Here is a 23374-nt window from a genome sequence, read left to right as displayed (position 1 = left end):
CTTATTATAAAACTAGAGCCATCCAGACAGTGTGGTACTGGCATCAAGATAACAATGGAAGAGAGGTCAATGGAACAAACAAAACAATACAGAAAGAAACTACCACATACACAAAAAATTGACTTTCAAAGCAACTCAAAAATAATTCAGTACAGAAAGAATAATCTTTTCAACAAATGATGCTAATACAACTAGGTATTCTTACACCAAAAAATTAACTTTGATTCTTACTTCATACCACATACAACAAATAACTCAGATATGGATCACAGTCCTAACTCTGAGGCCTAAAGCTATGAAACGTATGTATAAAAGCACACATATACATACTGCATTTACATAGAATACACAGTGGTAATGTAATAGAGGTATTTATCTTTTTATTTATTTATTTATTTATTTATTTTTTTGCTGAATGCACTTTATAACTTGTCCCATCGTTTAAATGTCCTAAATTCTACTGTAAATAGTTAATGTAATCAGGCCTCTACTGATCAACATAAAGTTTTAGTTTATTTCATAAGTGTGTGATGAAGCCAAATACCTAGAAGTGAAATTATTGTGTCAAGGGGTATGTATATGTATTCATAATTTTGATGTATGTTGCCAGAGTACTTTCTAAAAGAAAACACAGGAGAAAAATCTTTGTGGTGTTGGGTTAGGCAAGAACTTCTTCACTGACAGCAAAAGCACAATGCATACAAGAAAACAAACTGACAGACTGGACTTCTGTCAAAAATAAAAACCACCTTCTGAAAATCACTATTAAGTGAATGAAAAGACACAGCTATGAGAAAAAGAATTCTTAACATTTAGCAGTAAAAGAATGAACAACCTGATTTAAAAAAAAATGGGAGGGATCCCTGGGTGGTGCAGTGGTTTAGCGCCTGCCTTTGGCCCAGGGCGCAATCCTGGAGACCCGGGATCGAGTCCCACGTCGGGCTCCCGGGGCATGGAGCCTGCTTCTCCCTCTGCCTGTGTCTCTGCGTCTCTCTCTCCCTGTGACTATCATGAATAAATAAATAAAAATTTAAAAAAAATGGGAAAAAGAATTGAACAGACACTTTAGCAAAGGAGATTTAGGGATGGCAGATAAGCACATAAAAAGATGTTCCATATCATAGTTGTTTAGGCAAACACATTAAAACCACAACGAGATACCAATAAACCCTACCAGCAAGGCTAATAAGCATGTTGGCAAAAATGTGGAATTTCTGTTGGGATGTGAAATGATATAACCACTTCGTAAAACGTCTACCTACCATATGCTCCAGTCTTTCCACTCCTAGATATCTACCCCAAAGGAAAGCATCTGTCCCCACAAAGCCTTGTACATCAATGTTTGTAGCTGCATGGATGGCTATAAGACTCTTTTTTTTTTTTTTTTTTTTTATGATAGTCACAGAGAGAGAGAGAGAGAGAGAGGCAGAGACACAGGCAGAGGGAGAAGCAGGCTCCATGCACCGGAAGCCCGATGTGGGATTCGATCTCGGGTCTCCAGGATCACGCCCTGGGCCAAAGGCAGGCGCCAAACCGCTGCGCCACCCAGGGATCCCTGGCTATAAGACTCTTAGGAGAAGAGCCTCCAGGGGACTACTCATCACACCAGAGGAGTAAAAAAAAGTAACTATGGCATCGGATCACTCTGGGAAAAGTTAGGTAGGGCTTGTGAACAAAAGCCAGGAAAATACCCTTAAAGGTTATCCCCACGTGGCTGCTCTAACCAGGCTGCAGGCCGAAATGAGACCAGGGGGGAGAGAAGTGCAGAGTGGGAGCAGGGGCAATGCGTTCTCACCCCAACTCGTAGCTCACAGCTCCAGCACGTCTTTGGCAAAGCTCAGACAATGCCCCTGACAATTGACTATTGTCTAATGCAGAGCCACGAACAGTAAGAAACTCTCTCCCAGCCCTGTGGTAAGGATCTGCCAATAAGAACTAAATAAAGCACTTGGCAATATTAAAGCATGGAAGTGTTATTATTTTTTTTAACGCTGGAAGAATCATTTACCTCCCCTTGGGCTCTTACTCTTTTCTTAATAATGTTCAAACATAATGACACCTAGTAATATGCTAACAGAAAAATCTCTAATTTCCTTTTATTGCTGAAATATACAATCTCTAAGCCCTCAAAGGAAAATTACTACTGCTTAAACTCCCAATAAGCTCCCACCCCCACCCCCAACCTTTCCACAGGCATGGATTCTTACAATATAGGGCTTGGGTAGCGTGCTCACCTTTTAAGGAAACACTGGGATATTTTTGTTTAGTGAAAAATGAAGCTATTTTGGTCCATCCTTTTTTAGACTGGCTGCCAACCTGGGACCTGGAGACATGCAGGCTGCCATCTGCCTCACCCCAGCTGTTCCTGACCTACCATCCGTCTCCAACCAGGGACGCCTACTATCTGCCAGGTCCGTTAAGCAACTCAGGAAAGATGCTTGAGGCCAAGGTACAGTGTGGATGAATGTATTGGCAGCACACAGTCTGCCACACAAGCTTGACTTCTTCTCATTAGTAGGTGACAGGCCACTTTGCATGACAACAGAGCTGTATTGGGAGAAAAACAAACCTTCTCATGGAGCTCTAGAACCATCTCTTATCGAATGACAATTCAGCATTCTCTACATTTTTGCTAAAAACCAAAAGGCTACTCTATTTTTAAAATTTATTTATTTCTTTGAGAGAGACAGAGAGAGAGTGAGAGAAAAACTGTGTGAGTGGGGGGAAGAACTGGGGGAGAAGGAGAGAGAATCCTAAAACAGATTCCTTGCTGAGCACAGCCTGAGCCGAAATCAAGAGTCGAACACATAACCAACTGAGTCACCCAGGAACCGTAAAAGAATACTTGAAAAAAATATCATATTCTTAAAATGGAGAAAATATGTCATATACATTAGAAATTTCTATCACTTAGCCCTCAAGAATGTCTATTGTGTTGCAGATTAAATTATCAGTTCTGATTACTGACACTCTGATAATAAAAGAAACAAGTTTTATTTCACGTTTGTCTAAATTGTCTTGGCCCCAAAGTATTTAAAAGTCTAGATAAGACTTTAAAGATGTGATTTGTAAACATCCTTGGTGAAGAGGATACCACGGGAAAGAAGGAATGTTCATGATTTGAGTTACCAATCAATGAATCCAATAATCAAATACCAACACGGGAGTTGTTAAAGGTTTTGGAACTGTGGAAACAAAGGCTGTTATTGGTGCCACAATTTTACTGATGACAAGCAGTTTTATCTCCTAAAAATGGAGACATAGAGCCTGCCTCAGGAATCACATGCACTTATGTGCATGTGGGCAGCACACATGGGCCTGGGGAGTCCTGAGCTCAGAACCACTGAACAGGTGGCCCAAGAGATGCTCTCCACAAAATGATACAGGAAAACTCTAGATAAGCTTGCTGTAACACTGACCTCAAGTTGACAAATCCTAAATGGGGATCTCTTCTGGAGAAAAAGCTAAGATCACAGCTTTTAGAAACTAAGTATTACCAATGATTCACAGACTACAAGAAATATAAGGGATTTCTTCCTGTTCCTTAATTTTACTTTTCTCCTGCTTTATCATGCTCTATACTCTGGTCTCTATGGAATCCCTTCTGTCTCAGATTCCTTAAAAACAAAAAACAAAACAAAACAAACAAAAAAAACCCTCAGAAAACAAAACTGTAGCCCCTTATGAGATCCTTATCAATAAGATCTTGCACTGGGAAAACACTGCATTATTGTTTTCATTGTCCTGTCCCCCTCTGCTCACATTCCATCCTTGTGGCTTCCCTTTTCTGCTTGGGACAGGCAGGGGCTTACATGTACACCGTCGATGTTGGCTGTTCTCAGCGAATCTCTATGCCTTAGTCTCTGCATCAGTAAACTAGAGATGCAAACCTAATTCTTAGGAGTGCTCTAGATTTGTAGTACAGCAAAGGTAAGAACACTTTTTCTTTCAAAAGCCAAGGAGAGGGCATGTTGAGTGGGAAGAAGAAATTGATCCCATGCCCAAATGAAAAAATATTCTGCTCAACTCTTTTTAACACTAACATGGGACACAGAAAACTCTTTAATAAATATCAAGCATGACTCACAGTCAGCTTTTTTTTTTTTTTTAAGATTTTATTTATTTATTCATGAGAGACACAGAGCCAGAGACACAGGCAGAGGGAGAAGCAGGCTCCATGTAGGAAGTCCGATGTGGGACTCGATCCTGGGTCTCCAGGATCAGGTCCTGGGCCGAAGGCAGATGTTCAACCACTGAGCAACCCAGGCGTCCCTAGCGGTCAGCTTCTTATGCCCAGCAGTCAAATGCCCACAGAAAGACCCTTTCCTCTCAGCAGCCATCCCTTATGGGGTTACCTTTCTCCTCGGTGCCTCAAAACCTCTGCTGCTACCGCTGGGCAATCTCCTGGCTTCTCCTTACCAGGCCAGGAGGGGAAGGGACACCAAAACCCCGCAGACATGTTCCTGTTCCTGCCCCAAGCCACCCACACACTGCTCTCCTGCTGCCAGCACCTAGGGGCCTGTCCCCTTCTCACCTTCCCCCCACCTTCTTCCTGCTCAATGGGGAAGCTCAGGAGGCTGGCTATATTTATGCTTTCATTTGGAAAACAGCCTACCTATCGGCCATATGTTTGTCTTACTCTATAAAGTCTAAACTAAAATAGAAGGCTTTCTTTTCTTTTGTAAGAAAAAAACAAAAACAAAAAGACAAAGACCTAGAAAACTTCAAAAGACCTGAGGGAAGCAGCAGGAATAAGCCTAAGCAAAGGACCTTTCTTCAAACATGATCTCATAGCGGGGTTCTTGACATTTCTTTGTGGCTTGAACTCTCTGGAACTCTGAAAGCTCATAAGCCCCTTCCCAGAATGATGTTGTAAATGCATAAAATAAAAGCACATAGGATCACAAAGGAAACCAATTATAGTGAAATACAATTATCAAAATATTTTAAAAATCCTTAAGATGTGGGAACATGTGCTTCTTTATTGCATGAATTAATACCAACTAGCAGTTTAATTCCAAATGTAATTTCTAAGCAGTGATGAGCATAATTTATCTGCAACAAACAATAAAAAAATCAGTTTTTATTAGTGAGAAAGACACAGATGTTGCTTATTATAATACTGTGATCTGTTGCCTATATTCTAAATGAAAGGAAATGCTAAATATCACTGAGAATTTAGTGGAAAAAAAAATAGTTTTATTCTCATCTAAGTTCACAGACCTCGCTCAATTCTCTCTGCAGGCCCTGATCCATAAAGCAGCTGGAGATATAGTTTCTCTGGCTTGAACAGAAGCAGAGGGCTGATGGCAGCAGTTCTTGACTTCTCCCTCACTGCCCCTTCCTCCCCAACCCACGCCCCCAAACCCCTGTAAGGAGCCAGCTCCAGGGCTTCTTGGGAGACAGCTTGAAAACCACTCATAAAGGGGGTTACTATGAAGCCTGCTGAGAGTACTTATGCAACAGCATGCCTGTGCCTATTTTCCCACTCTCTTGGCCATAACTGTACATATTTTGTGAATAGAATACATAGAGAAATCAGGCCCTTCTTACCTCATTTATTTTCTTTTTCACTTTTTTGTTCTATTTTAAGCATGTTTCCTTTGTTTTGTTATAGTCCAACAGCTCTTGGCATGCCTTATTTTCCTGTTTCTTAGCTGTTGGGTTTTGTTTATTATACCTCAATTTAGCCTTTGTGCTGTTGTAATAATTTTTACTCTTGGCTTATATTCCCACTTAATGTGTAGGATATTATCGAAGTTTTTTTTTTTTTTAAATTTTATTGTCAACCTATATAGTTTCTGGTATTAACTGCTTTAATCATCTTTAACACATTATTTCTTTGTTTACTGCATCATTTACTTTTTTTTTTTAATGAACAGTGGGGGGAAAGTCCATCATAGGGTTGCAGGTCCCCAGAGAATAGATCAAAGCCCAAATAGGGGTGTTTAGAAATTCTTCCTTCTCCTGCTTTCTCAAAAGCAGCCTTTCCAAGTCTCCTTAAAGGATCCTTGGGACCCTCAATCTTGAAGCCCCTAAACTTTTAAAACCGTGTCCTTCAGGAGATTCAGAGGCTAAAATTCTCTCCTGGGATGACAGAATGCTAACAGGCTGGCATGTGTGAGTAGGACCCCGAACTGCTGGGACCTGGAACTGCTTACTGTGCACCTAATACGATGGCAGGTGCTTGGTCAGCTTGCCACTGATCACTCAAAGATTCCAAACTTCTCTGGCTCTGATATTCTTTACATAATCCCTGGGGAGATTTGATCACTGGAAGATGAGAGGATGTGGCTGCTATGCTTTCCTTGCTGAGCCTCATCTGCACAGGCTGAGGCAGTTAGAGTTGAATTTATGAAAGGCGGCAGCCCAAAGTCCTGTTGTGGGCCTATCAAAGACTGTACTGCCTGGGGAAGGAGAAATCCTCCAGGTAGTCGAGCAAGAAGCTACCAATTATTTGGGATTAAGAAATCACTTCGACATTTCTTCACCTTAGACTTGTAATCATAACTTTAAGATCTCTAAAATCATCCCATCTGGAATGCACGCAGAAGACCTAACCAATGGAAACACCAGGATCTTGGTGTCTTCAGGATCCTGGTGTCTTCAGGATTAACATTCCTGATTTCAATTAATGGAGAAAAACCCCATGAGTTCATAACTTGAAAATTCTAATTTTGCTGAGGCATAGCTGTTTTATATGTTCTCTAAGGCTGGAAAGCAAGAGTGTGACATTTAGCTAATGAGTGAATCTAGCCAACCTCCGTTATTTACATCTTGATGCAGTTTCTTGGGGTTATACCTCATCCCATACATGTGTAACAGCAATCTCACAAAGTCACAAAAATGTCTTAGAAAAAAAAAAAAAAGAGAAAAAGAGAGCCAATTTTCTTGGCAATGGGAAGGAGGAGAAAGAATAGAAATAAAAAGGTTGTAAGTCATAGTTAGAATATTAGTTCTGTTTTTTTGTTGAAGTACTGTTGACAATATCATATTAGGATATCAGTTTTGATTAAGGAAAGGATGAGATATCAAATTAAACAGTGGTTCAGATTGGCTCAGACTTAAGACGGGTAAGAGTCTTCTATATGATCTATATGGAAAGAGGAAAGAGATTTTAGGAAACTTTCAGAAAGACTCCAGGCCAAACAGCATGTGAAGAATCATAGATAGCCTTAAAGGTAGGACTTAAATTTCTCAGTTAAACTTTAATGTATGAGGAATGGGACAATGTTTAACTTATTGGTCACTATATACCAGCACCTTGACACAGCCTGCACATGCAGTAGGTGCTCAGTAAACACTTGCTCAATGTTGAATCACTCAAATCAATTATATGTTACAGACGTAGTTGTCAATTTGGGATGTGTTTCTTCCAAGACTATGGCACTGTGTCCCACAGGATGGAATTCTAAGAAATAATTTTTCTTTAGATATTGGAACTGTTTTCTGCATTTTGCTGTCAACAAAGCAAAAGAATGAGAACTGGGCAGATGCTAGCCCAAATGTACCTTCCACTATAGGCAAAAATAACTCTCAAAGGAGCCCTACAGTGCCAAAGAACCACTCAAGAAAGGCAGTGCTTACTCTCATCAAGGAATCTCTTTATATTTATCTTAATTAAGAGTAGGAGGGCACTTGCAATTATGATTTCAGGACTGCCCCTTATTTAATGAGCTTTAGGTTATTCACGTCTTTTGCTATTATAGGTGGTGCTGTACTGAACATGCTTCTTTTTCTTTTTTCATATGGGTATGTCTGTAGTTCACAGTGGGACTGTTTACAGCCATGAGAAAAAATGAAGTAAATGTGGTAATGTACAGAAAGTTTTAAAGTATTTTGTTAATTAAAAATAGGTAAATAGTGCATATAGACTGTATTTCTATCCAAATGAGAAAGACAGAGAAGAGGTAAATAGATACCTAAAATTTTTACCTATCAGACTAACAAAAAAATCTGAGAGCATGAAAATATCTGTTGACCAAGCTGTAAAAACAGGCCTTATTCATACACTGCCAGTGGGAACGTCAATTGGTGAACTCTCAGGGGAAAGCAATTTGGCAATACCTATTGTAATTCCAAATGTATATACTTATGAGAATTATGTGCAAAACTACATATGTACAAGGTTGTTAGTTACTGCATTGCACCTAAAACAGAGACTGGGTAAACCCTCAAGGTCCTATAAGAGCAAACTGGCTTAAATAATATATTCATAATATGGAATATGATACACTTACAAAAAATGAGGAAGCTATCTATATACTGATAATGGAAATATCTCCAAAACATAAACTTAAATAGCAAGATAAACATTAAATAGAATACCTAATGTCTTTTGTGAGAGAATATACAGCCAAATAAAACGGAAAACTTACTTGTAAAGGTAATACTCTGCATGGTCTATCTCTTCTCTAGAGGAAATGTTGTCCACAAACTAAAAGACAGAAAAATAAACCTTTGGTTGAATATACATTATGCCATAGATTGGACCTAATTCACACCCTGACTTTAAAAAAAATTAAGATACTCATTTTATTGGACCACTGTTTGCATGGTATGACTCCATCCTTGAAACCTTTGATACTAATGCAAAGAATATACAATGGCTTCTCTTTTTCTATGTGTAGATCAACCTTGGTTAGAAAAACTGTCTGAAAACCAAATATGAAACCTGCTCAGAACAAGAGAGAGCTCCTCCTCCGTTTACAATTAGTTATCAGTATTTCCCTTTATCTTTAAACCTTGATATTTTCTCTCTGTTCCAAGCTTCAAACATAAGAATACATAGTTGAAAGGATAAAGACTCTTATGGCTGAAAAAATATGGCCCAAGAGACAAACACCTAAATTTAGAAAATGCAGTCTTAAGATCATTTTTCCTACTCTGATTTCCTATACCGGTTCCATCCACCTGTGATCCTTTCAGCAACAAAGTTTTCCTTTGAACCATAAAATCCCTATCTGTGCTCCCTAACTCTAAAATAAAGAAGCAAACAGAAATAATTATTCCAAGGATGGATGCTACCCTAAGTAGACACACAGGCAAAAAGGATGGAGTAGGAGAAAATGCATGTTGTGAAAATAATTAAAACCTCATGAAGAGGAAGAGAGTAAAAAGGGGGAGACTTTCTAAAAATGTCTAGGACTTAAGGATTTTATTTAGAAACCTCATTAAGGAGCAAAAAAAAATACGCTCTAACACAGTACTTAAAGTTGAGAACTAGCTCTCCTGATTGCTTGCTGTGTGGCATAGACAGATGGCACAGCCGCTCTGGAACTTAGCTGCTCCATCTGCATAAATAGAATAGAGGCACCTGCATTAAAGAGTGTGAGGCCCCAATGAGAACATGTACATGAAAGCTCCCGAAGCTCTAAAGCACGACTACAACAAACACCAGGTATTGTGCCATACAGAAATCTTATCATGTAAGAGATGAGCAATGGCTTTTCAGTTCCCCTCTGAAAATTATGAGCCTACATAATTTAGGCTATGACCTAGTTAAAACTGTTTCCATGCTAAAATGAAAATATCAAGAGGCAGAAAGAAAGGAACCGAGACTAAAAAGGATAAGAATTTCTTTACTTTTCCTCTTTTAGACTTATAATCTTGAATTTTAAGGCACCATTAACGGCAACAAAGTATTTTCACAACTAAGATCTCATTTTAACATCACATCAGCCCCATGAGTGAAATACTATTAAGCCCACCTGGAAATGAGGAGACTGAGAGAGGCCCAGTTGATAACGTCACAAAATAAATTCATGATAAAGAAAAGATCAGATCTATTTGAGGGAGGCAACAGAAAAGAAGTTTGATGTTATAGAGATCTGGGTTTGAAACCCATTTTTTCTGTTTATGAACTGTGTGAGCTTGAGAGTCTAAAGCTTACATATAGAATGCAGTTTACTGTGCTTATCTCAAATAGGCACTTTAAGAATCAACAGATAACGCATGTTAGGAAACTAGTACACCGGCTGGCATAGAAAGTAATCAGTAATAGTTACTGTAATTACTATTCCTGATTCCCAGCCTAATATCAGTCTCTCCTCCACTGCACTGTTTAACATTAACAATATCCATTCTTTCATAGACTTTCTCAAGTATCAAAATTACTTCTAATATTAACAAGTGAATCCTACCACTTTGAAGGGTATATCAACTTAAAAAAAAAAATCACAGTTTCATAGAACAGAGTATCGTATTCTGGAACAATTAAAATAAACCAGGTACACAACAATGACCATTGACATCACAGTCTGGTAAATTTATTATCTTTTATTTCAGTTATGGAAATTTGGTACTTTACCCCGAAATATCTATTAATACCTACCCAAAAATACCATACTCTGGAGAAATATTTCTTATGAATGATAGTCTTTATTTACACATCTTTATCTATATAAAGAGCCTCTCATCCTCCTCCTTCGAAAATGTACATGTTTAAGATTTCTTACCCGTGATATTGTTAAAGAACTAACAGGCAATTTTCTCTCATATGTTTTATCCATTAAAGATGCTAGATCAGCTGTGAAGACAAAGAAGGAAAAAGAACCTTGTTAAATATACATATTTCTTAAGAAAAATCTAACAGATAAAACTCCTGCCAGATGGCTGCCAATATTGTGAAGTCACTATTAAAATAGATGCTCTTTCTTGTTCTTTTTATAAATCATTTTTGTGTAAGTTAAAGAGGATAAAGGAATATTAGTAATATTTTCAAAAATGTTTTCTTCAGTTGGAGTAAGGAGTATTCTAAAAATCCTACCATATATTCAGCTTTTAAAAAATAGATCAATAAAAAAATTTAAAAAATAAAAAATAGATCAATATCTCAGCTCAGGTCTCAATCTCAGGGTTGTGACTTCAAGCCCCACATAGGGCTCCACGCTGGACATGGAGCCTACTAACTAAATAAAAATTAATTAAAAATGAAACAATAAAGTATCTCTGAAAGGAAACACTAGAAAGTATTATCACTGACAGGCACCAGGGAAAGGAATTAGACAGAAGGGACCCAAGGAAAGAAGGTACTTCATTGCTTACACACTTACTCCTTTTGTATTTTGAACCAGATAGCTATATTAGCTCTCCAAAAATTTAAAGAGTGGAATTTATCAAATGACTTTTATACATTTTCTAAACAAGTCAGAGAGGCACTCTGTCTACATTTAGTGATTTTTGGACTGAACTATTCCCATTCTGGTTCCTTTAGGCAAAATGTCCACAGAAATACTTGGCATTCTTGAGATTACACTGTTATGTCAGAGTCTAAAAGTCTGAAATACTAAGTAACACACCCTCCAAAAGAATTATTTCACATCTTCCCATCGCTTGTCAAACTTACAATATGCTCTTTCCCCTTCTTCCCTCCATCTCAGCTCATGATTTTGTGTACTTCCCGGAGTATAAAATAGAAGCACTCAAAAGAACTTCATCCTCCTACCATCAGGTTTCCAGGCTACCATGATCTGTGCCCATACTCTGTGTCTTCTATTTTTTTTTAACATATGATAAACTTTATTAAACAAACAAAAAATCAAAATGACAAAAAAAATCTCCCTTGACCTCTTATCTCCTCCCTGCTACTTCTCCTTCGTTCCGCTGTCCTCAGCAGCAAGAGTTCTCAAAAATGGTCACCCCTAATACAACTGTTACTACTTCCTTAGGTCAGCTCTCTTTTTAAGTCACTCAAATCAGATTTTGGTTTCTATCATTCTATCACTGAAGACACCTCCACATTGTTAAATTCAATGCTTAATATTTTATCCTCATCTTACTTGACCTCTCACTAGCATATTAATATAGTTGATCATTCTATCCCTCATGAAATACTTGTTTTTCTTTCTTGGGTACCTTTGCATGATTTCCTCTTGCTGACTTCTAAATGCTGGAGTGCCTAAGACTTTTTCCTCTTCACCATCTGCTCAGTCCTGGGTAATCTCACGCTTTCTCTCTCCCACAGCTTTAATCATCATCTACAGATTATTTGCTCCACAGGTATATGCCTAACCTGCCTTCTGCCTGTAACTTCAGACTTGTATTTCCAACTGCAGAGGTGACGTCTCCATTTGGGAGTCTAATACGTATCTACACATGGCATGTCCTCTTAATTCTCCAATCTTCCCCTCAAACCTGCTTTTCCCCAAGCATTTCCCATCTCAGTAAATGGCCACTACATTTGCTGGCTTATTCAGGTCAAAAACCGAGGCATTACCCTAAGCTCCATTCTTTTTTATTCTATAACCAACTGTAACTCTTATAGTCTCTAGATTCGAAATAAATACATATTTTTCACCACTACCACTGGTAATGTTTCACCTTCTAGTCATCTGAACTACTGGCCCCATCCTTACAATCTAACCTCCACACAGCAGTCCGAGTAAGCCTTTTAAAAGATGAATCAGATCTCGTTATTTTCTTTTCTCAACCAGCCAACAGCTTGCTATCATACATGAAATAAAATCCAAAATATCTTCTATGACCTACAAATGCCTACATAGCTGGTCTGTGTGTTTTGTTTTCTTCTTTTATACTTAGAAGTTCATGAATGCAGACTTAATTCACGGATATATTCTCAGTCCCTAGAACAGTTTATATAAAAAGCACTCAATACATATTTTTTAAAAATGAATAAAAGTTAGAAAGGAAGGGAGAGAGAATGGGAGGGGAGGAAGAGAGGAAGGAAGGAAAAAGGAGTAATTGAATTTCCAAGTTTTTTTTACTCCTTGGTAGAAGAAATTAGTGTCAAGTAAAAAGAAGACAGGTAATCAATTGGTATTTGTTGAAGACTTTTTGCTGTGCATTTAACCATTTTCCCCCCTATCCTTTCCCTGGGGCAATGCTCTCAACAAACTCAGTAGCTACTGTGGGAAAGCAACACAAAATCCTGAAAACCTGATATGATGTAAAAGCAATTACTTTTCTTATGATTATCTTAAAGGGACTGACACCAGGTGATTAAAGAGTATTAACACACAGAGAGAGATGCCTCAAAAACCTCTTCAAGTTAATATTGCAAACAGAATGATATTAAACAGCAGTCTCATGATACCAAAACTTTAAATCTTTAACCGATAAACACTCGGTTCAGTTGGTTTTCTGTACTGTGGTAACTAAAGATTCCATTTTAATCCCTCACACCAAGACATCTTCAAGTCAAATGAAATTGGTTGGGGCCTCAAAAAGGCAACAGCTGCAGAGCCAGCATCAGACAAATAACATTTGCATATTAGAAGTCAGAGAGGGGTTTGCTGCTAAATATTATATGTGACCAATTACCTTATGTGACAGCACTGGCGTGATGAATGAGGCAGAAAACTGCGCAGAGCAGGGATGGCCAGGAAAGCTGGGGCAGCTGTGGCCTACAGAGGGCCAGCGCCACAGGCTTCTGGACCATGGGCTTCAACAGCCAAAATCACACTTCATGTTTCAGTGAGGGGCCCACAGATGCCCAGGTTTTGTTCAAAGAAATGTGCCAAAGAAGATGCCTTCTTGCCCATCATTCAGCTCCTCAGGAATATATACTGCAGAGGATGGTTGAAGCCAATAAGAGCCAAATGGGAAAACAGATCTCCACTGAACAAAACTTAAAGCTGTACAAACGACATGAAAGTATGTCCAGAAAATGAAATGTATACTAGGATAAGATGTTCTTCTTGTCCAAAGAAAATAATACCATTGATGATCTAAGGTCATAAAAGATTTTATTAGGGATCCTACACTATTCCAAGTATAGGAGTGCAATCATTCACAAACCTGGTTAATGATCTGAATTACCAGGATTTGAAAACTTCAGATTCCTATGTCTCACACACCCAAAGGGTGACTTTAATTCTGTAGGCTTGAGGTGAGACCAGGGAAATAAAAATTTTTAAACAAAAGCCCCAGGAGATTGTGATGCAGCCTAGAGTGAACTATGAGCAAATTATGCCTTAGAACTCCTTGGGAAGCAACACAAAATAAGTCTTGGATGTTGCTCTTAAGGTTGAAGAGGATATTAAACTGGATCTGTTTCTGGAATGAGATGGAAAATAAAATACCTAAATATTTTTTTAAAAATTGAAATATATGAATGAGCTTTAGGTGAGAAATTATTAGATGGTTTTGGTTTTTCAAGATTTCTATGTAAATGTATATCATTGTTACTCATCAATACTCAACTTCTTCTGGGTTTAAGAATATTTGTGTACCTTATCTAATTTATGTAATAAAAAACTAGATACAAGTTATTATTGCACTTCCTAAAAGAAGTGATCAAAAAACAGAGCCTAAAGCTATGTTTTTATTTCCCACATTTATGAAAAACAAGCACACGTGACATATGTATAGAAGCAACAGAAGAAAGTAGGAAAAACCAACCTAGGAACCATTTTGAACACAGATACTTAGATTTCTGTGTATCTATCTTGGGTCACCAGAAGCTTTAAAACAAATAGTTTCAATAATGGAAAATCTAAAGGCAAGCTTTATATACATATATACTAAGAAACTGAGACTAAAGGAGGATGATGTGCACAAGTCAGACCCATCTTTAGAACTGCCAGCATATGATACATATAAAAGCTAATTAACAGATGCCACAGGTATAGATAGATGCAAGCTGAAAGCTACAAAACCAGGTTTCGGAAAATTTCTGTCAGGCTTCAAGAGCAAGATTTGCAAAATCACTGCAACAAGCCAAAGGCTTCTCGAGCTGAAATGACACAGCAAAACTAAACCTCAGCTAATGGCAGAAGTGGCTTTAAGAGGTTACCACAGTGCTTAGTTTCAACCTAAATTCAAATGCGTCAATGGAGTAAGTCTCCTTGAATTTGGAAAGGGATTTCTTTTTTTTTTTTTTTTTTTTTTTATGATAGTCACACAGAGAGAGAGAGAGGGGCAGAGACATAGGTAGAGGGAGAAGCAGGCTCCATGCACCGGGAGCCTGACGTGGGATTCGATACTGGGTCTCCAGGATCGCGCCCTGGGTCAAAGGCAGGCGTGGAAAGGGATTTCTTAAAACAAAAACAAATAGTAACTAAAACCAAAAGGTTTTACTTTACAATTACTTATAGTCTGAAAAATCGGAAATATTTAATTCAGTAAGGCTCAGAAATCCAATCCAGCTCATCACCGGGGTCCTTACCCTTAGCAAGGTGACCCAAGCGTGATAACTTCCTCTGACGAACGCAGGCAGTTCCCCATCAGCTCCCCTGCCCTCCTACTGACACCCTACTCACTTCCCAAAAATGGTTTTCTCCTAGTCTCATTCACTGTGGGCCCTAGTCTGTAATTCAGAAGCTACTAACTGACTAATGCTGTTAATTTGCAGCCTGTGCCTCCTCAAAAGATCTGCATGTTAAGGAGGAATTTCAGAAACAATGCTTTCATTCAGTGTTTATTGTAACTCAAGGGAAGCCCCATACAGAAAGTCTAAACTACATCTTCTGACTTGAGTTGGAAAATCCAAGAACTCCTAGAAGCCCAGCTGGAGAACTAAGGCCCTTTCTATAAAAACATTAACCGCAATGGATTATAATGTGTGAAATGCTTAAATCCAGAAGTTCATAATGATATTTAAAAAATATATATCTGGGGGCAGTCCAGGTGGCTTAGTGGTTTAGTGCCACCTTCGGCCCAGGGCATGATCCTGGAGGCCTGGGATCGAGTCCCATGTCAGGCTCCCTGCATGGAGCCTGCTTCTCCCTCTGCCTGTGTCTCTGCCTCTATCTCTATCTCTCATGAATAAATAAAATCTTTTAAAAAAATAAAAATAAAATAAAAATTAAAAAATATATCCTCATTGACCGTTTTTGGAAGATGGCAGGAGGTCAACCCATGATCTTGAAAACTGCCTCTTCATAAAAACTATGTCTCAGGATAACTAAACTGCTGATGATAGAATTAAAATAGTAACACTTTGCAGCTCCTAATGAATAGATATATAACCAATGATCACAAATAGCCTATAACATCAAAGAGGGACAATCAAATGCTGTGTACCTCCCTGATAAAAGTAAACAATATTTCCTATGAAGAATTCTTGCCCAAAGGAAAACAAAAAACAAACCCTGAATCTGATCGAGTCTCTAACTGCCAGCTTTATAGGACATATGGAAGGTAGAGGAACATGTTAAACACCACCATAAGGGTGAAAACAGCAAATCCAGACTGTGGAAAACCCTCAAGACAAAAGACCTATTTTCCTCAACAAATAAATTGCAAGAAACAGAAATTTACAGATAAAAAAATAATTAAGAGTCATCTCAACACATTATAATGTATGAACCTCATCTAGATCCCATTTCAAGAAACTGTAAATAAAAAAAAAATTATGAGACTTCTGGGGAAATTGAAAGCATATTTAATGATGTTAAGGAATGTCTAATTTTTAAAAATGAGAATAGTATTATAATTTTTTAGAATTCTTATCTTTTAGAGGTACATGTGAAAATACACATAAAATGATCCACAAAAATTCGTTAAAAAGTAATCAGGTGATGGTAAAAGGGATTGATGAAATAATAGCAAGGAATGGGAGCCTCAACAGGGGCTTTTTGAGTGGGAGAAATGTTCTATTTCTTACATTTCTTTGTTCACTTTATTAATCTATACACTAATGATTTATGCACGTTTCTGTATATATTATGATGCAACCAAAATGTATTTTTGAAAAAGCAAGAAATCCACTGTTCAGTGCAAGGGAAGACACGACGGTAGAACTGCAGGTTGTAGAGCGGTCACGGAGGAAGCTAGTTTTCAGGACAAAGGCAATGGCCCTAAGGAAGTGTCAGGCTGCGGTCTCCGTTTCCTCATCCATAAGGGGGACAGCAGCGGCTGCGTCTGGCTGTTGTGAGCCTTAAATGGGGCGGCGCGTCTGAAGTGCTCAGCCCAGAACTGGCAACCGAGGCTGCTCTGCCTCCTGGTCGCAGGGCCTGCCCTGCGGTCCCTACACTGCCGCTTGGGGCTAAGCAGCACCCCAGGCCTTCACCGAACCCCGGCGTCCCACGTCGGCCTCTCACTGGGAGCTGAGCTGGGCGGATCCCCGTTAGCCCGCCTCCAAGGCTCTGACCGAAAACCACCGGCGAACACCAGGCAGCCAAGCCCCAGCCGAGCCCCCAAGTGCTCCACGCGCAGGCGAAACCACTCAAGCACATGGAAGCAGGAGCCCACACCCGCCCCGGGCACCTTCCCGCTCCCACCCTGCCCCCTTGCACCCCACGCCCTCCCGCGGGGCCGACCCCGCCCCTCCACCCGGGCATCTCCAGCCCCACTGCACCCCACCCCCTCCCGCGGAGCCGACCGCGCCCCTCCGCCCCTCCACCCCGGCCCGCATCCCCAGCCCCACCGCATCCCTCCACCCAGGCATCTCCAGCCCCACCGCACCCCTCGCCCTCCTGCGGGGCTGACCCCACCCCTTCACCCGGGCGTCTTCAGCCCCCCACCCCCTCCCGCGGGGCCGACCCCGCCCCTCCACCTGGGCGTCTCCAGCCCCACCGCACCCCTCACCCTCCCTCGCGCCCCAACCAGCGAGCGCGCACCAGTCCCGGGGCCCAATCACAGCGCCCCGCGTGCTCACTCCCCGCAGGTCCGCCCCAAGCGCCGGCTCCGAGGGCGGCCATCTGGGCTGCCGCAGCGCTGCCACCTGCCGCGCGGTCTTCGGTCTTCGGGAGGCAGCCCCGGCCCCCGCCCCGGCGTGCCCCCTCGACAGTCCGGTTGGGGAAGGTGGGCCGTAACGTCACATAGGAAAGTTTCGGTACATTTTGTTACACAGAAAAATATATGGTCTCAAAGAGCCTCTCTTTCTTCCATGCAGTTTGAGTTCAAAACCTCCCCCGTACCCTAATCTCTTACATAGGGATCAGGCAAGGGGCCTGCAAAGTCGTCCATTCCAACGTCTTTCTGCTGCACCGGTTACATGGTGGGGTATTAAATGAAGCAGGCATTCTCATCATCCCTAATTTATGGCTATGGGAACAACGGTAAATGAGTTTCTGAAAGCTGGCTGAACCAGGGCTCGCATCCAGAAGTCGGCCCCCCAAGTGCAGACTTTTCACATTAAATTGGCATAACGATGGTACAAAGTGCTGTAAGAATACAGGGCGAGGAAATATCAATTCGGACTGAATAGGGACTCCGGATGTGCAGGGGATATTCCAGGCAGAGGAGTCTTCAGTACCTGGTAGCTATTACTGCTTTTCCAAGTATACTAATCTTGAGAGGAGTATACTGATCTTACAGAGAGAAGAGAGTTACCTACATCTGATATTTATTTACTGCAGACTTATTACACTCATTCTGTGGCAAACAGCTTCTGTGTATTCGGGAATCTATACAAAGGTTCTGCAAACTTGCCCCATAATAACAAAGAGCTGACTATATCCTATACCAAGGCAATAAATATAACGGTCTTTTCTAGTTTTCCCCTTCATACCTAGGAGAGTGTTAACAATAGTTTTCCTGAAATTCTTCATTTTCTTCTCTGCTTTTCCATATCACTTTTCCTACAGGTTCATAAACAGCATGTTAGAACAAGCTTTGCAAAATAATTAAGGTAGTTCCTGTTGGTTTCATCACCAGAATGGTGGTTGCCAAAAGCATTACTATTGGCCCCACAGGGCAGTTAGAAATATGCAGTACTTTTTGACTGTCAAAACGGCTGCAGTGATTACTGAGTGAGCCGAAGACAGAAAAATGAGATAACCTGCAGTGCAGACACTGTCCAACACATCAAAACATTGTTCCTGTTGGGAGCCAGAGTCTTTGGCATAGAAGGCTGATACAAATATGGCCTAGAGAAGGCAAGAAGAACTCTGTGGGGATAACTGGAATTGGAGGTTTCAGCGTGAACTTATGTGTAAAATATGTACACATAAGCTTATGTGCATGGATGTGCACATATGTTTATGTGGCTATGTATTCTTATTTTCCCTAGCTCCATCCACAGAAGAGGTCAAGCAAAAATTCCACAGTAGCAAGAGAAAAGCTAGTACACAGATCTTTGTTCCTAATACCATTCCCTACTAAAAGGAACCAGAACTCCTTAGAGAAATAGTTGATTCCAGGGCTAGAGCAGGACACGATGGAATACTGGGAGTCAGGTTGACAGAGCTTCTACTAACCAACTTTGGAACAATCTGACCACCAAAATAACAAGAATGGTAATGAATCATTAAAAGAAAAAGAAGAATCCACAAACCACAGAACCATACTGATGATAAACAGAGAAAGACAGAAATGGTAGGAAACAGAGGGCTCTTACTTACATTAGAATACTGAGTAGTAATTACTAAAATGTGGAGGTATTAACGGAATTGGAAAACCATCATTTTTGCAACCACCATAGTAAAGACTGATTCAGGCAAGAAGTTAAATGGATATCAAATATAGGGGGAAATTTTTGACAAGAACAGTGGCATGATGTTACATACAGTATCTCCTCACAAATTGCCTGTCACAAGGGAGAAAAACATTAACTCTCCAGTGGAAAAACCAGACATGTGACGGGGTGATCAAAGTTAACCCCCCAGTGAGGGCAGATGGAAATTGGCTCTCCCCAGATGAGAGGACATCCTGAGAAGGACACAACATTACTGACAATATTCTGGCCAGGGGAACCTTTCTTGAATCTAATTATGAAGAAATAGAAGACAAATCCCAAAAGAAGAATATTCTATTAAAAAAAGGGACTGGATCCTTAAAAACATGTCAGGTAGTATACACCAAAGCACTCAGCTTAACGGGCTATAACATAGGTTACAACCTCTCAAATGGTTTTTTTTTTTTTTTTAAAGTGTGTGTAGAGAATGAGAAAGCAAAAACAAAAGGGTCTTTGACCTGGTGAATCTGGGCAAAGAGCATATAGATGCTCTCTGTATTTTTTACAACCTTTTGTAAGTTTAAAACTATTTACAAATAAATAGTTTAAATATTTGTCCCACATATTATGGCATCTATGACATGGCAGGCATTTACATTTACATTCAAAAAATCAACCTGTTGATAATAGAACTCACTCCATTTTACAAATAAACAAAGTACTTTTTTGGGCAAAATTTGAATAAAGCTGAAATTTCCATAGATGCAACTACCATGTAAACTGAAGGCAGCACTTTGATTTGTTCAGAACTTTACCAAGCATTGTTCGCCATTTTGTGAATAAAGCCGTGTCACTTATAATAATGCCACACCTGGAATTGGACTTTGCCAGTATACCACATCTGTACCCATCTACATTTCTATCTACTCACAGTGATTCTACATTTCAGTGCAAGCATATACTTACCTTCAAATTCTCCACAGCTCTGCTTGGTTAGTTCCTGCCTACGTAGCTATTCTAAGACACACAAACCAATTTTGCTCTTGCAATAACATCACTGGAGAAAATGATGAGTTCTTTCAAACTTCTACCCCACTACAAGCTAGCCATTATGGACAGCTACAAAAGAATGTCCCCCTCCTTCCCCCTCCCCCCAGTTATTAGAAAAATCCATAAATACAGGGGGACATTACTCTTTAACATAAGTCCAAAAAAGCAGAGAAAAAAAATCTGGGGGAGAATATTAGATCAGCACTGGAATTGATCAAAAAATTACAGTAGTCCCATAAAACTATCACCAACCGTCTGACTTTATCAATGTCCTCATGATATTACATATGATGTATATTATATATATATATATATGAAGTATTCACATTTCTACAAAGTGCTCACAGGGTCTGTGATTTTGTTTAGGCCTTGTTATTTTAAAGATTTTATTTATTTTAGAGAGAGAACACAAGCAGGGAGAGGAGGGAGGGACAGGGAAAGAGAATCTAAAGCAGATTCCACGCTAAGTGTGGAGCCAGACATGGGGCTTGATCTCACGACACAGAGATCATGACCTGAACTGAAATAAAAAATCAGAGTCAATCCTTAACAGATTCAGCCACCCAGGTGCCCCTAGGGCTTGTTATTTTAGGGGAAAAAAAAAAGGCTGCTATCTGCATAACATCTGATAAACATATATAACCTGACATATATAACAGCCCAATAGGTACGTACCCAGGTGACAATGTTCTTTTTCTCTTGCTTCCCATTTGTGGCTGTCCACGTACGCTGCAGAAAGCAGGCCTCTTTTACCTGAGGGAAAAGTCATTTTATCAATAGGAGTGGCCTCACAACAGGGTCATTTTGTATATGTCTTATTAAATATACTTTTGTCATATTTTCAAGGTACTAGATTATTACATAAATATTCTAGATAGTATAACCTATATAGCACAGTTCATAATTCAGTTCATGACAACGTGCATTCAACCTCTAATAAGTAGAAGCACAGAAACTGAAAATTTCAAAAATGTTATGGGTAAGAATGCTGGTAATTTTGTTACTGTAACTTTAGGACTAGAAGACATTTGTTGGCCCTAAGCCCTAGAACTTCTTAGAACCCAAATACTTGCTGAACTGTTGCTTAACTCATTAATAGAATGCTTTATAATTAGTTAGTTCAGAACAACATTTCCATCTGACTTAGATCAGCGTATTTATCCTTCATATAAACCAAAGAATATCTTAACCAATAACCAACCACCCTACTGGTAAATTAAAGAAACCTAACAAGCCAGCGTTGAGGTAACTCATTAGATGGCATATCTGCATTCTTAGCACCTGGCACAATAATTGGCATATGGCAATGCTCAATAAACACAAGCTCAAGGAATGATTGAGAAAGAACTAGCAGCAACTTAACCAAACCTAGCACCCTTCGTGTTTCAAAGGGCACCATTAAGAAAGTGAAAGAACAGGCATGCCTGGGCGGCTCAGCGGTGAGCATCTGCCTTGGGCCCAGGGTGTGATCCTGGAGTCCCGCTCAGGCTCCCTGCATAGAGCCTGCTTCTCTCTCTGCCTTTGTCTCTGTGTCTCTCATGAATAAATAAAAAAATAAAATCTTAAAAAAAAAAAAAAAGTAAAAGGACAACTCACAGAATGGAGAAAATATCTGCAAGTCACTTACCTGATAAGGGACTTGTATCCAGAATATGTAAATTGCACTTACAACTCAAAATGCAAACAGACAACCCACTGAAGAATAATGGGCAAAGGATTTGAATGGACATTTCTTAAAAATAAAAACCCACACACAAATGGCCGAGTGCATGGAAAAATGTTTAATATGATTATCAGGGAAATCAAAATACACTGAAATACCACTTGATACTCACTAGAATGACTATAATAAAAAAGATAATAACAGCTACTGATAGGGATGTAGAGAAACCGGAAGCCTCATACATAGTAGGTGACAATGTAAAATGGTGCAGCCACTTCGGAAGTTTGGCAGCTCCTCAAAATGTTAACATGAGTCACCGTTCAACTCAGTAATCTCACACCTAGGTAATAGACCCAAGAGAAATGAAATCACATATCCACACAAAAATTGGTATACAAATGGTCACAGCAGTATTATTCATAATAGCCAAAAGTGAAAATAGTACAAACATCAATTAATAAAAAGATAAACAAAATGTGATATAGTCTGATGACAGAGTATCATTTGGCAATAAAAAGAAATGAGGTATGAACTTGGATGAACCTTGAAAACTTTACGCTAAGTGAAAAAGCCAGTCATAAAAAGCCACATATTACATAACTCTATTTATATGAAATGTCCCTAACAGGCAAATTCAAAGAAACAGCAGATTAGTGATTGCCTAGAACTGGAGCGGAAGGTGTCAGGAAAGCTTGTAGGAGTGACTGCTAATGAGTATGAGGGGTTTTTTGAGGTGGTAAAAATGTGCTAAATTGACTGTGGTGAGTACTATACAACACTGTGTGTATGTGTGTATATATATAAATAAAGAAAACCCACTGGGGACGCCTGCGGGGCTCATCGGTTGGGTGTCTGCCTTTGGCTCAGGGCGTGATCTCGGGGTCTGGGATTGGGTCCTGCATTGGGCGCCTTGCAGGGACTCAGCTTCTCCCTCTGCCTGTATCTCTCACGAATAAATACATAAAATCTTTAAAAAAAAAAAAAAAAGAAAACCCACAGCATTGAATTTTTGAAATAGGTGAATTGTAATATATTGAATTGTACCTTAATAAAACTGTTTAAGAGGGGAAAAAGGGAAGGAATGGCTGGTAAGTTTCTCAAGGTCACACACAGTTCATAACTTGGGAGCTGACTATAATATTTGCATGCTGTTATTATTCTCTATCTGTCTTCCGACTAAAATAAACAAAAATAAACACACCTGTGTGAGTTTATATACAAACCAATCCCTCCCTTACCTTAATTACAGGTCAAACCTTTACTAGAATAATATGCTAAATTTGAAGTGTAAAGCTTAAGCAACGAGCAATAATATGAAAAAGCTTCCAAAGACTGTCTCAAAGATATTTTTAAAGAAATAA

The 23374-nt window shown here is 39.6% G+C and overlaps 1 protein-coding gene across 1 annotated transcript in view; it reads right to left on the bottom strand.

Annotated features, from left to right (window-relative positions):
- The window catches only part of MRPS27 (mitochondrial ribosomal protein S27), an 88617-nt gene that overhangs the window by 59874 nt on the left and 5369 nt on the right, over positions 1–23374 (bottom strand). The window contains exons 2-4 of the mRNA XM_055332110.1: positions 21026–21103; positions 10458–10528; positions 8379–8437 (exon numbers count right to left, since the gene is read on the bottom strand). Of these exons, the coding sequence (XP_055188085.1) occupies positions 8379–8437; positions 10458–10528; positions 21026–21103 (208 nt within the window). The remainder of the gene's footprint in view (positions 1–8378; positions 8438–10457; positions 10529–21025; positions 21104–23374) is intronic.

The sequence above is a fragment of the Nyctereutes procyonoides genome, unplaced genomic scaffold (assembly GCF_905146905.1).
Source record: "Nyctereutes procyonoides isolate TBG_1078 unplaced genomic scaffold, NYPRO_anot_genome, whole genome shotgun sequence".
Taxonomy (NCBI): Eukaryota; Metazoa; Chordata; class Mammalia; order Carnivora; family Canidae; genus Nyctereutes; species Nyctereutes procyonoides.
Note: the sequence above shows the minus strand (reverse complement) of the source record. Positions and strands in the feature narration are given on the sequence as shown.